This window comes from Morone saxatilis, unplaced genomic scaffold, assembly GCF_004916995.1.
Source record: "Morone saxatilis isolate NCDOM2014 unplaced genomic scaffold, NCSU_SB_2.0 Contig17, whole genome shotgun sequence".
In the NCBI taxonomy this organism is placed as follows: domain Eukaryota; kingdom Metazoa; phylum Chordata; class Actinopteri; family Moronidae; genus Morone; species Morone saxatilis.
Window position 1 is genome coordinate 21,406,015 of NW_023339729.1, and position 12,115 is coordinate 21,418,129.

The following is a 12,115-nucleotide window of genomic DNA, read 5'->3' on the forward strand; positions in this document are numbered from 1 at the left end:
GATGCACAGTTCTGGTGGAGATCACAAAGCTTCCAGAGGTGCCAAATTCTGTCCGGCTGAATGTTTATAGGGAATTATATAAACTGAAAGAGATGGGAAGGAACAAATACTTTTACGTTTTTACAGATATTTGTACTTTCTACATTTTCAAAACAGGCTCATTAGTTTAGTTTTAATGCATCTGATGAGAATTATTGATTATTATTATTATTTTTGCATTATTGCACATCTTCCCACAGGTGCACAATCACACAACAGACCTGTTGTTTCAGTTAATTTAGCAACAGCCTGTAGAAATTTCCTTCAGAGAAACCAAGAGAGTACTTTTTATACATTTCATTTTTACTTGAGTAAAGAAGTTGAATCAGTACTTCTACTTTACTCTCTCTTTTTTATAGTATCTGAAAGTAGAGATTCTGAAGTAAAGAATGTGTGTAGGTAGCACATTTGTAAAATCAATGTTTCTATTTTCGATAAAGAGTTTGAGCAGGCTGATGATGATGAAATATAAATAACAACCTTTGTTCATTCAACGTGCCCTCGTTGACTTCTCCTTTGCCCTCGGGGGAATCCCTACCGTGTCATTTAATTTGTTCGAAAAACTGAAGTGAACTTGTTGAGATCTACCCACCGATGGTCACTCCGAGGTGGATATCACCCACAATGCATTGCAGTTTACGTCATTTGGTGCAAGAAAAACATCTATGTGGCAGTTATTTTTGTAAAACTCTGGTTATTTAATTATGCACATTAATCCAGATTTCAGTTTAGACTTCAATGTAAATGTACTGGAGTTAGGCAATGAGCAAAATATTCATAATATTTCTTCTTACAGGTTTATAACCTGTACAAAAAGTGAAAACTATTATCCTAGTGGGAAAATTGTGTTGTGCAGCAGCTAAGTCACAAAAATCACAAACTAAAGTGAAATGACGCAGTTAAGTTGATGGTTCAGAAACAAAGTACAATGAAAAGCCAAAAATAACACACTGAAATCTCAGAATAGAGAATGACCTAAAGAAAGTCCCATAGTTTAACTCTAAATACATATACTGTACGGGGGAGTACCCAGTTTCATTCAATTTGATGTGCAGGGTTTGAGTTCACAACCAGGCCTGACTGAACTCGACAGCCAGTTTTACCTGATGAAAGCTGCAGAAAAACAGACGCTGCCTGCAGAGAGACAAAGTATTTCATATTCCCAGCTGGGATGGACGCTGAGTGTATGTAGAGTCTGATGATGAGCACAAGTCACGTGTGTACAAATGCACGCGTGCCCTCAGTACATCTGGTGGTGGGGGAAGAGACAAAATCCCCCGGTAAGAGACACTGGAGTAAACATGTGAGATGTGTGTGTGTACAGTATGTTGACTGGAACAGATGTTTTCCTAAATTAAGTTAGTGTAGTCGTCTTCTGATAGGATGCAACAGTATCACGCCACCTCAACCACCCCCACCGCTCCTCGCAAACCTGTCAACCCCCCTCACCCCAAAACCAGACCTGAACCTTTTAAGCTGCTGTGTGTGTGTGCATGTATTCAGCTCTGCATATGTTACATGAATGTTCTCTACGTTCCTGTGTGTTTTGGCAAGACTGAGGCTAAGTTGCTTCGGTCATCAAATGTGTTCTCTTTTCATTCCAGTGGCTCAGAGGTTATGTAAAGAGAATAAAAGCACACTTAAAAGAACATTTGGGGAGATTTTATGACCTTTAAAAGCACAAAAAATTTATATCTGAGTTTCCTCAGTGGGTGTGTATTCTTGCTGTAATAGTGTATATGTGTGAGTCAGAGAACAGTGGTTGTATCCATCCAGTTCATGTTTCATGTGTTAATGGAGGAAAAACAAAAGCAGACACTTATTGGACTGAAGTTTTTATTCACAGATTTGCACTCTCATCACAACTCCAGCTGTATTGTGGAGGCTCAGTCCTCAACCTCTGAGTTTTTATTTCTCAAACCACAGGATGTCGAAGAAAAAAAAAACCTCTTACAACACAAGCAACTAAGCCCTCGCTAATGGTCTGGCGAAAAAATGCCTAAGACACAATATTTTGTTTGTTAGCTGTCTGAAAACCTTGTTAGGGTATGTGTAAGTGGCTCGTGTGTGTGTGTGTGTGTGTGTGTGTGTTGGATAGCTGATAACACTTTGCCTCTTGTTGTTAGCAATGGACCAGGACAAACTCTGTGCTGAACTCTTCATTCTCTTTTCGCTCTCTTGCTAACCATGATACTTAACCAGATGTTTGCTTAGCTTAGCACCAAGACTAGAAACTGGAAAACTGTGGCAAGTCTCTAAAGATGGTAATGTTGATTGGTATGAATCTTTGTGCAGACATTTATGGACCTCAGAGGACAAATCTGAGTGACTTTGGTGATCCCCTTCAGATACGATAACGTCCCGATGGGGTCTGATCGACAAAAACATTTCACATTTCTCATCTTTATTGTGCACATGTCAATTAAATATATTAATTCATTCAAAATAAAGTCTCTCCTGATTGAAAATACTTTGTTTTATGACCATAATAGGTTTAAGTGCTGATACATTATCATTGTGAGATTGTTAGCGTTTAGCTCAAAGCATCACTGCGAACACGGCTGTAGACCCGTCGTATCTTTTCTAATTCTCGACACAGAAAGCGAATGAGCGTATTTCCCAAAATGTTAAACTACTCTGTCATTTACTGGTTCATGCAACGTGTGGAGCCAAAATGATGCGAGCAGTATTACAAATATCAACAAAGAAAAGAAAAGAAAGGACAGAAAAGAGCTAGTGCTACTACAAAAAAAAAAAAAACCTACTTACATGTTATAAAACAAACATTAATAAAAATATATAAAACTTTCAAAAGTTTTGAAAGCGTAAAAAATGTACACTTGTGTCACCGTGTTAAAACTGATGATGTAAGTACAAACGAATGTAATCTACAGGTAAAACTATCTATGCAGGAACGTTGCTCTGATAGTCGATAATGTGCAGTATGACGCACTAGAAGGACTGCTGTGGTACTGCTGCGACTGGATGCTGGTGTGCACTAAGAGAATATTTGATAAATTACAGTTGGCTGGCATCAGAGGTCCCTGTCAAATGGCCTGAAGGGGTACTTGGGGGGGTTGGGACGCCCTCACCACACAGTTCCTGATTGTTGTTGTTGTTCTTCCCTTTGGTTCTTGGAAGTGTTACAAGATCTGAATAGGAAAGCTTCAAAGTCCAGAGATCCTAAAAAAAACAATAAGACCATGTGAGAAATAAGCTGCCGTCGTCACACAGTGTGTTTTTGTTGGATGAAGAGAGGAGATGAGCACTTACCACGAAGGGAAATGTTAATTCCAGTTCTCTTGTCCGCTGTGGAAAAAAGAGAAAATGAAATCAACTCTGGGTTTATCAGCTGCTTTACTTGTGTGCATGCTCGAGACCTACAGAAGTACTCAGTAGTAGGAGATCCTTTTTTAGGCTGACTTAAGCACTGTCACTGTCTTTACTACGATAGACTGTAGAGGGATAGAGCAAACAAACATAAATTGGATGTAAACTTATATACGGTAGGTCAGAAGACAACATGTTTATGATAAATATTGTGATGAGCCACAGTTACATATGCAAATTTAAACTATATAAGCAGAAACTAAAGATGGTACAATCGATAGAAGATAGAGACTAAAATACTCTTTAAACAAAAAATAAATCTAAAATTAAAAAATAGTATAATAAAAGTCAAGGTCTGTATTTGTGTTATTTTTGTGTACATGTTTTATCTTTATTGATATACACACAACAGCATCTCAGGTAAATAAGAATAGTTCAGGTTTTTTGAAGTGGGGGTTGTATGAGGTACTTATCCATAGTCTGTGTGTAACCTACAGTAAACATTACGTCACTGCATCCCTGGTTTGGAGAAGCTGACAGGAGTTCTAGCATTGAAGTTAAACGATGTACTGCTGTGGATGAGGTCTCCATGAAACCAGGTATACTATATCTTAGAATATCTTCACAACATTACCTTGCCGTCAGACATTCATTTCCATTATATCGCTCTCTTCAAAGCCACCAGACTTCTTTAATGTCAGTTTCTGACGGCAAAGAAATATTAATCTTATTATATATTAATAGGTAATACACTGACTATGGATAAGTACTTCATACGACCTCCACTTCAAAAAAATCGGATATATCACTATAAGTTTTGGTAGTTGTTCTCCCTACAGGATGTCTCTTACATGCCGGACAAACCCACAGACACAAACACTAAAATCAGTCATAGTTACACACAATTTGGATGCAGGTGTATAAAAGCCTCTTCAGCTTAAACCGACTCCGTCATGAGTAACTCTTCCTTGTTGGTGTTTGAAAGGACATTGGTGGTTAAAAGATAACGGTGATGAATGAAGACGGAAAAAAAAAACGGAAGAAACACTGAAGTGAGACTGATGATGATGATTAAATGTCTGGAGGTTCTCAGATGGTTTTAGTTTGTTAACGTCGTTATGAGGGTTAGTGAGAAGTTATAAGTGACAATCAGTACCTCATCCGCGAGCTCCTTCGGGTCACCAGTCGCAGTAGCTCGGGGGAGCAGAGGCCCGAGGGAACCGGGTCAGAGTGTCATAATAGGGAGAGCTACATGTACACACACACACACACACACACACATACGTACGTACATACAGGAAACTCTTTATAAACTTAACATGTGTGGAGAAATGCAGTAAATGTCTCACTGTCCGCAGACAATCAATCATACAGACAAAAAAATTCCTCCCTCCACCGATTAACACCGCGGCATGCAAGCAAGCGGAGACGCTGCTCGTACCTGACCACGGCGAGGTCTCCGTGGGTATCACACACGTGTTCACCGTGATTACCTGTATTACCCATACTGCAACACAAGAGCGAGGGGCGGACAGGTGAGAAAGAGAAAGGGGAAGACTCCGCCGAAGGCAAGAAGGATGGAGCGATCCTCGGAGAAATAAAGTCGAGACAGAGGAGGGGGAGAAGACGATGAAATGAAGATCCGTGCAAAGAAAGGAAAGACCGTGCTTGTGACTTCTGATGAAAAGATGCGAAAGAGATGAAAAAGCCTTTGAGTGTCCCGTACCAAACAGGGAGTGGGCTCGTGGAAGAGGACGAAAGGACGCGTTAATAGCAGACATACATCAAAGTGCAACGAGCCACGGGTAAGAGGAGCTGGAGAGAGAGCGTGGAAATAACACGAGGAGAAGACATGAGGAGAATCAAGGACCATGAAGAGGAATAATAGCAGAGAGAAGGAAAGAAGATGATTAATTAATTTCCTCTTGGCAAAAAAACTAATTTATGTCTGTGGCTATACAGTATGTACGAAATGTTTGGACTCACTCTTCAAAGACGTCCTCTGTGTCCATCCTTCTGTAATACTTGGCCAGTTTGACGGAGAAGATGATGCTGGGGATCAGAAGTATACAGCAGCCTCCCAGACCGAACCAGAATGTGTTCTGAAAAACATGTTTAAAGGTCAGTTTGAACATTTCTGTCAAACTCAATAAAACAGTAATCTCTCTAAAATTGATTTTTAGTGCTAAAATAATACATTTATTAGTCAAAAATGTGTAAGTTTAAGTCATTCATTTGCTCAAATAAAGAGGTAGAAGTTTTCAGATCTGTAGTAGCAGTAAAAAAAAGTATAAAGTATTAATAGTAAAAGTAATTTTGCAGCAGAATGTCCCCTTCGAGAATAATATATCATTATATATTGTATTAATGGGTTATTAGGATTAATTTTAACCAGCATATTAATGTTATAGCTGGAGGACTTAAACCGAATTTTGACAACTTTATAATTTAAGTGTTTATTATTATAATTTATGATATTTATTTGTATGTAAAATCAGTAAAGCAACAACAGTTGTGCAGTAAGAAGGTAAAATATTAAGTAGTATAAAATGGTAATTTTACAGTACTTAAGTAAGTTTAATTTTTTACTTTCCACCACTGCTCTTTTGGTTTTGTCGGCCACAACAAATTAACCACAGTCTGTGGCTTGTTTGAGTTCTCATTAAACACTCACAAACTAACTAAACGATATATAGCCAATATGTAAATATGAAACTTTAAAACTCCTCTGGGCCGGAGTGAAAACAGTGAGGAATCTATGTGTGTGTAACTCCCTGCCCTGCCTCAAAACAGACTCTATCTCATCTCAGTGTGTGTGTGTGTGTCAGAGGCTTGAGAACATACTGTTCTCATGCGTGTGGGCCGAATGACTCCACAGTCTTCACTGCTCCCAGAAACCCAGAGCTCCCTCAAACCATCAAAGAGCCATTTATATTTCGAGTTGAAATCCAAATACATGTGGGGAAAATGTACTTTACATACTGCACATACAGCTGTGAAATGAATCAGTCCACCTCAGCAGCCTTACACACACACACACACACACACACACACACACACACACAGGCACAGTGTTCTGGTGCCTTACCACTGAGTCGGCTATAAAGCTGCATGCTACTATCTCCATGCTGTCCACAATGTTACTGATGGGTTTACACTGGGCCACCTCTGCAGTCAACTGTAGGGAAAAATACACACATTCAGTAAGTTTAGATTACAGCGTATGTGTGGATGACTTCCAGAACTCAAGTATGTACGCAGCAGTGGAAAGATTCGTCACATAAAGGACATTTCAGTTGCTGACTGATCTCTCCTCAACCTTCTTATTACAGACTTCAAATAGAAATCAGAGCGACTGTTAAAATAAATCTGTTACGTGAGAGAACTAAAGCTTCTGAACATCATGTTGACTCTAAAGAGTGCAGCTCGATTACTGAGAGTATTGTTCATCCACATCAGCTCATAGTTTAGCTGATTTCCTGCAAGCATCCAGCTGGCAAATATCATACATGGCGCCTTATTTAAGCTGCTTCAGCCTGTCTACCGATCGCTGCTTCCTCTGCCCACTCGTACCCACCCAGATCTTCCTTTATACTGTATCTGATTGAATCAATGTAATTATTGTTGTCATTGATGCCAGCTCTGTTCTGCAGGGCAGGGAGGCCCCAGAACTTGACTATAAATCCAACACTACAGGAATGCTTCAGCCCTTCACCTGACAGTAACACTCTTCCCTTCTGCTGACAATGTCTCTGTACTGTCAATTATTAACCCGTAATCTTTAAAAGGAGACATCAGTACTACACATCATAGAAAACTGTTGCATACTCACCGAGTTTTTAACCCATTCTGTGTACTGTTTGAAGTATCCGACCAAGCTCTGTACGTAGCCTTTTGTTTCCTACAGAGAAGAATACATATTAGCAAACTAGTGACTGAGTGAAAGTTTGAATTCCTAAGCTAAGACAAAATAATGAATAATTTATGAATGAGTAGTGCTGTTTCTGCTCAGGTTAACCAGGGTGGAACTGGAAGTAAAAAGCCTGGGCTGAACTATATATCATATAATGAATATTATCACCTAATATCTTATAATTTACTAGTCTGAAGCAACGAATGTGGCAAGAAATGCTTCCACGTGTGCCCAGTTACGTATCGCTGATACTGTTTGTTCTCATTTTTCTTTACCTGTTTCACCACATGGGAGGCGTTATTAATGATGAGATACTCTGCTGCATCAATGGCACTCAGGATATTTGTGACCTTGACCTAAAACGAGAGACAGAGAGATTAATTTGTACTTATCAGACAAATGAGAAAGTAATTATGTTTAATAAATCCTTTGTTGTTAAGAATTCAGACGTTAATGAGACGTTTTATGCACACTTTAATTAGTAGACTTGGTTATACACAACACTGTTATAGTGTATTATTATTGTTATTTACAACATGTGATGGTTTCATTCAAGTTTTTCATGCTCATGTTGAAGTCACGCTGTTATTTAACATAACAAAGCTTTTGACTGTGAAACATGCAACAAGACATTTCCTGTCTTGTTGATTTCTCGTGTGGACTCATGTTGACTTGGACACATAAGAAGGCTTTATTAAATCACAGAAGTCAATATGAACGTAAAATAAACTGTTATAAACTGTGGTTGTCCGCTGCTAAAACACTACACTATAACAATATATGAGTACTGGTGCTTCTGCTCGTTTCCTTACCGGCAGGTCGCTGGACATCCTCTGCAGCTGCTTGATGCTCTGGCTCAGGGTACTCTGTGTGAAAAGACAAACTGTTACCAAACAAAACCTAACTGCAGGACTGAATGACAACTAAACCATCACATCAACAAACACCGCTATGACAAACGCGCACATAAACAACACTGTCACATTGCTGTGATTTAACAGCGGCTTACCCGCGCTCTGACATATTTCTGTCACCATTTAACGATAGAAAAAGAGAAAGGAAGAAAGTTAAGCAGCTAATAGAACATGTTTACTAATATTATATTGCCTGAAATATTCAATGTTTGATCTTAAGCTTGTGATCTGATTACTGAATGTGTTGTAGCTTCGAATGTGATTTTTGTTATATGTATTCATGGATATTTTGTGCAGTTTGCAGGAAATAATGTACCTTATTGTTGTTGCATATTATCTGCAATTATCTACATCAGCTGTTACAAAAACTCTTAAAATGAATGTTTGCTCAAAGATGCTGCATAAAATTGCTCTTGCTATTATTCAGTTGACTCTCTTAAAGTAAATATACTGTGCATTTGTTTACTTAGGAGATGATTTATGTGTATTAGCCTGTGCATATATATATATAGATTGTAAGAGTTTAATGTGTGTGGTGTTAGTCTTGTGGGGGAAGGTGATTACCATTGCTTGCTCCATGGGAACCACCTGTTCTCTGTGAATCTGTCGGATACTGCTGGCGTGTCCCTTCAGTGCGTTCTCCAGAGCACCACGTGGCTGTAATCACACACACACAAAGTGCAGAGGATACAGCAGGTAATGAATATTAACTCAGTGATTTATTATTCTTTCCTTCCTTAGAAACACACACACACTAATCCTTCTGTGGCCTGTCCCATGTGCCTTTAAATGGCACAGTTCCTGTACTATGTACTATACATGTGCTATAAGTGTGTGTGTGTGTGTTCAGAGTGAATGGGCAGCTTGTTCAGACCAACAAGCCAGATCTCTGAGTTTAAAGCAAAATAATTTTCCAGAGAAGCTGTCCGAGTGTATATTGACTGCACATTTGGACTTGTTGGTTTAAGAATGTTTTAATAATTTTCATTGCTACAGTCTACAGCGATAGTTATTAATTAAAATGAACAAAACAAACTAATTAGACTTGTAATACGAATTGTCAAATAAATCCTTTTCAGTCAGTGAATTGGAAAAAAAGGTAGAGAAACATGCTGTCAGAGTAGAAACACGACTGCTTGCGTCCATACACATATATCTAAAGGGTCATTAGGATGTTTAGGTCTGTGTCACTTAACATTTAGCACTACTTTAGCAGCATAAGATGAACGTGAATGGAAACTAAACGTGACCGATCCCTGTAGCTGACAAACATAGAAAGGACGTTCCTTTATGATTCTGGCATTTGAACGATAAAAGCTATTGTGCTGTTGCTGTAATTTGTTGGTACGATAATGATGAGACTCACCAGTTGGTCGGCCTGAGCCTCCAGGTCGGTGGAGAAGGACAGGAGATCCACGAGAGTGACTCCCTTATTTACCTAAAACAATAAAACACAGTCACTCATGAAGCAGGGATAATATAGTTTCAGGTTCCCTAAATTTGCACAATTAGTAGTTATGTTAATTAGGTTTCAGTCTGGATTTGGTGTAGTTTAAATTGTTTCAGTGCATAATCTGAATTTGAATTAGCCAAAAAAGTAATCCTCTTTGCATATTAACAACATTTTATTTATGTTTATTTTTATCCTTTTTTTTCTTTAAAATTATTACTAAATTCATTAAATTTTCATATTACAACAGTTATACTTATTTAGTCTATTATAATAACCTCAACACAACAACATTATGACTGTTTGTGGACATTAATTTAGACTAATTTAGATTAAGGCCTAGCCTAACCTTAACTAAAAACAGGTGTCAACCCATAAGTTTACCTTGTGGGGACTTACTTTTTGTCCCCATACTGGAGGAGAATCTCCACCGTTTGATACAATACAAGAACTGTACACACACAGACACACACAGATCACCTCAGCCAAATAGGCTTCATAGTCGATCTGTCCGATTCCAGAGTTGGCGAAGTTGATGAGGTTGTCTCTGCCGGCCTGCTCCAGCAGCGTGATGTCCTGCAGATCGACCTGCACGCTCTCAAAAACTTTGGCCAGATCGTTGTTGTACTGTTGTGAAACAAACATTAAAAACTCACACGGTTGTCCTTCATGTTCCTCCACCAAAGAATCAATTCCTACACAGGAAACTGACACATACCACGGTCCTGTTGAGGAAGGAGTTGATGTTGAACATGGTCTCCAGCTGCAGAGCATGGTACAGACCGTTGTTCTCAAAGCAGTCCCTGCAACACACATACAGTATGGTCACACACCGAAACTGCTGCAGTGTAAATTTATATTCGTACAGCTCATTTTTATTTCTGAAAGTATGGTATTCCATTGGTGTTCATCTTTAACATTAAAAAAGAAATCAAGGTAATTTGCTGCAGAAACAACAGTTTACACATTTATTATCTATTACTTTAAATGATAATAAGCAGCTCATTTACATTCTTTCTCCATTTTTTGCTTCACTTTCTATTACTAGATACACATTCTGTAAATTGCAGCAAACAATGTCTTTTTGGAGCTGAAAACAAACATCTTTTGGATGCGTAAGAACAGCTTTATGCACAATTATGTACAGTATCAGCTGTTGGTATATTACCTATACATGCTTCCCAAAGTCAAGTCAATGTTTGGATTCTGAAACAGCATCCCAGGAAGGAAGTTCTTCTTGGCGGGATGAACGAGGAATGGTGTGTCTATGATCTGCACACACACATGCATATTCATCAGCACAGAGCGACAGTGTTGTCCGTTATGTAACACAATCCTGCTCAGATAAAACTCTCTCCAAGTTAAACAGGCAGAGAGGGGAATGAAAATAAGACGATTCAGGAAGGAAGAGAGTTTGTATTCAGTACCTTGAACAGCTGCCGGTTAGCCAGCGGCTCACAAACCAGCTTCTCCACATTGCCACCGACAATGAACAAGGTGGTCACCATGGCCATCAGCACCCAGGCAAAGATAAACGAGAAGCCAACCCCACTGAGAGAGCAAGAGACAGAGTGTGTCAGTCAGTTATCTTATAGTCTCTGTTTCCTACTTTCATCTTTTACAACATGTTTGCTTCATTTCTTCCCTTTGTTTAAAGTTTTTCCTTTGGTCTAATCAACCAACATTCAGGTTCCAAACTTAAGCTGCTGGCTCTTTTTTCAGTAACTGGTAAACTAAAAAAGTACCTAACTTTTCACTGGCAAAATGCATCATCAAAGTAATATAAATTGTGGGAAGTAAGTGTGTATAAAACTGAACTTTGGCCACACTCGGACCTTTCTATAAACAGACTATAATGTCAGTAACCTGTCTCTGCTGCATCTCAGGAGATACTCATTAATGTGTGAAATTAAATCTCTAGATATTACTCAACCACGTAGTTAAAGTGTCTGTAGAGAGATCAAACAAATATTCAGTATGCCACTCTGACAATTCATAAAGTTTCACCAAGTTTGACAGTTAAATTCCCACTTAATGTTTGTCTTTCATGTCCCTTATTGTCAATTTGTATGTTGTATTCTACAATAATATAAGACATTTGAAGAAACCCAGGTGTAACTAACAGCACTGATAATGGCTTTATTGCACTCAGGTGTAGCAGAGAAGAAGTAACAGTAGCACAATAGCAGGGCCCTGGAAAAGTCCAAATGTTTGCTATGAGGAAGGTCTAGGCTATGTCCAAAATCACTTTCTATTTACTATATAGTGCGGGGAAGGTTGTCTTGGTAACATACGCCATTAGCAGGTTGCCACCGGTGTTTGACAGGCAGCCTCGGGTTGTTGGTGTAGCCTGCTTGTCGTAGCCACAGGAGCCACACAGCAGTCCGAGGATGTTGAAGGCCAGGACCAGGACGACCATGCAGAGCATTGCCACGCAGCCGATCCATCTGCAGCACACACACACACACA

At 39.0% G+C, this 12,115-nt stretch overlaps 1 protein-coding gene across 4 annotated transcripts in view; it reads right to left on the reverse strand.

The window, feature by feature from the left end:
* Nucleotides 1-1,869: 1,869 nt before the first annotated feature.
* prom1b (prominin 1 b) overlaps nt 1,870-12,115 on the reverse strand; it is a 25,329-nt gene continuing 15,083 nt past the window's right edge. For 2 of the 4 annotated variants that reach the window (XR_004796694.1, XR_004796695.1), the window contains 15 exons: nt 11,941-12,093; nt 11,074-11,197; nt 10,815-10,918; nt 10,365-10,449; nt 10,127-10,273; nt 9,563-9,634; nt 8,761-8,853; nt 8,095-8,148; nt 7,558-7,638; nt 7,202-7,270; nt 6,458-6,547; nt 5,356-5,471; nt 4,526-4,617; nt 3,313-3,348; nt 1,870-3,222 (listed from right to left, as the gene is read on the reverse strand). Coding sequence is in view for 2 of the 4 variants with exons in the window: in XM_035660848.1 (XP_035516741.1) it covers nt 3,327-3,348; nt 5,356-5,471; nt 6,458-6,547; nt 7,202-7,270; nt 7,558-7,638; nt 8,095-8,148; nt 8,761-8,853; nt 9,563-9,634; nt 10,127-10,273; nt 10,365-10,449; nt 10,815-10,918; nt 11,074-11,197; nt 11,941-12,093 (1,210 nt within the window). In the remaining 2 variants the exon portion in view is untranslated. Of the gene's footprint in view, nt 3,223-3,312; nt 3,349-4,525; nt 4,618-5,351; nt 5,472-6,457; nt 6,548-7,201; nt 7,271-7,557; nt 7,639-8,094; nt 8,149-8,760; nt 8,854-9,562; nt 9,635-10,126; nt 10,274-10,364; nt 10,450-10,814; nt 10,919-11,073; nt 11,198-11,940; nt 12,094-12,115 lie in introns of those variants that run through there. The other 2 variants (XM_035660848.1, XM_035660849.1) reach the window with 2 other exon arrangements.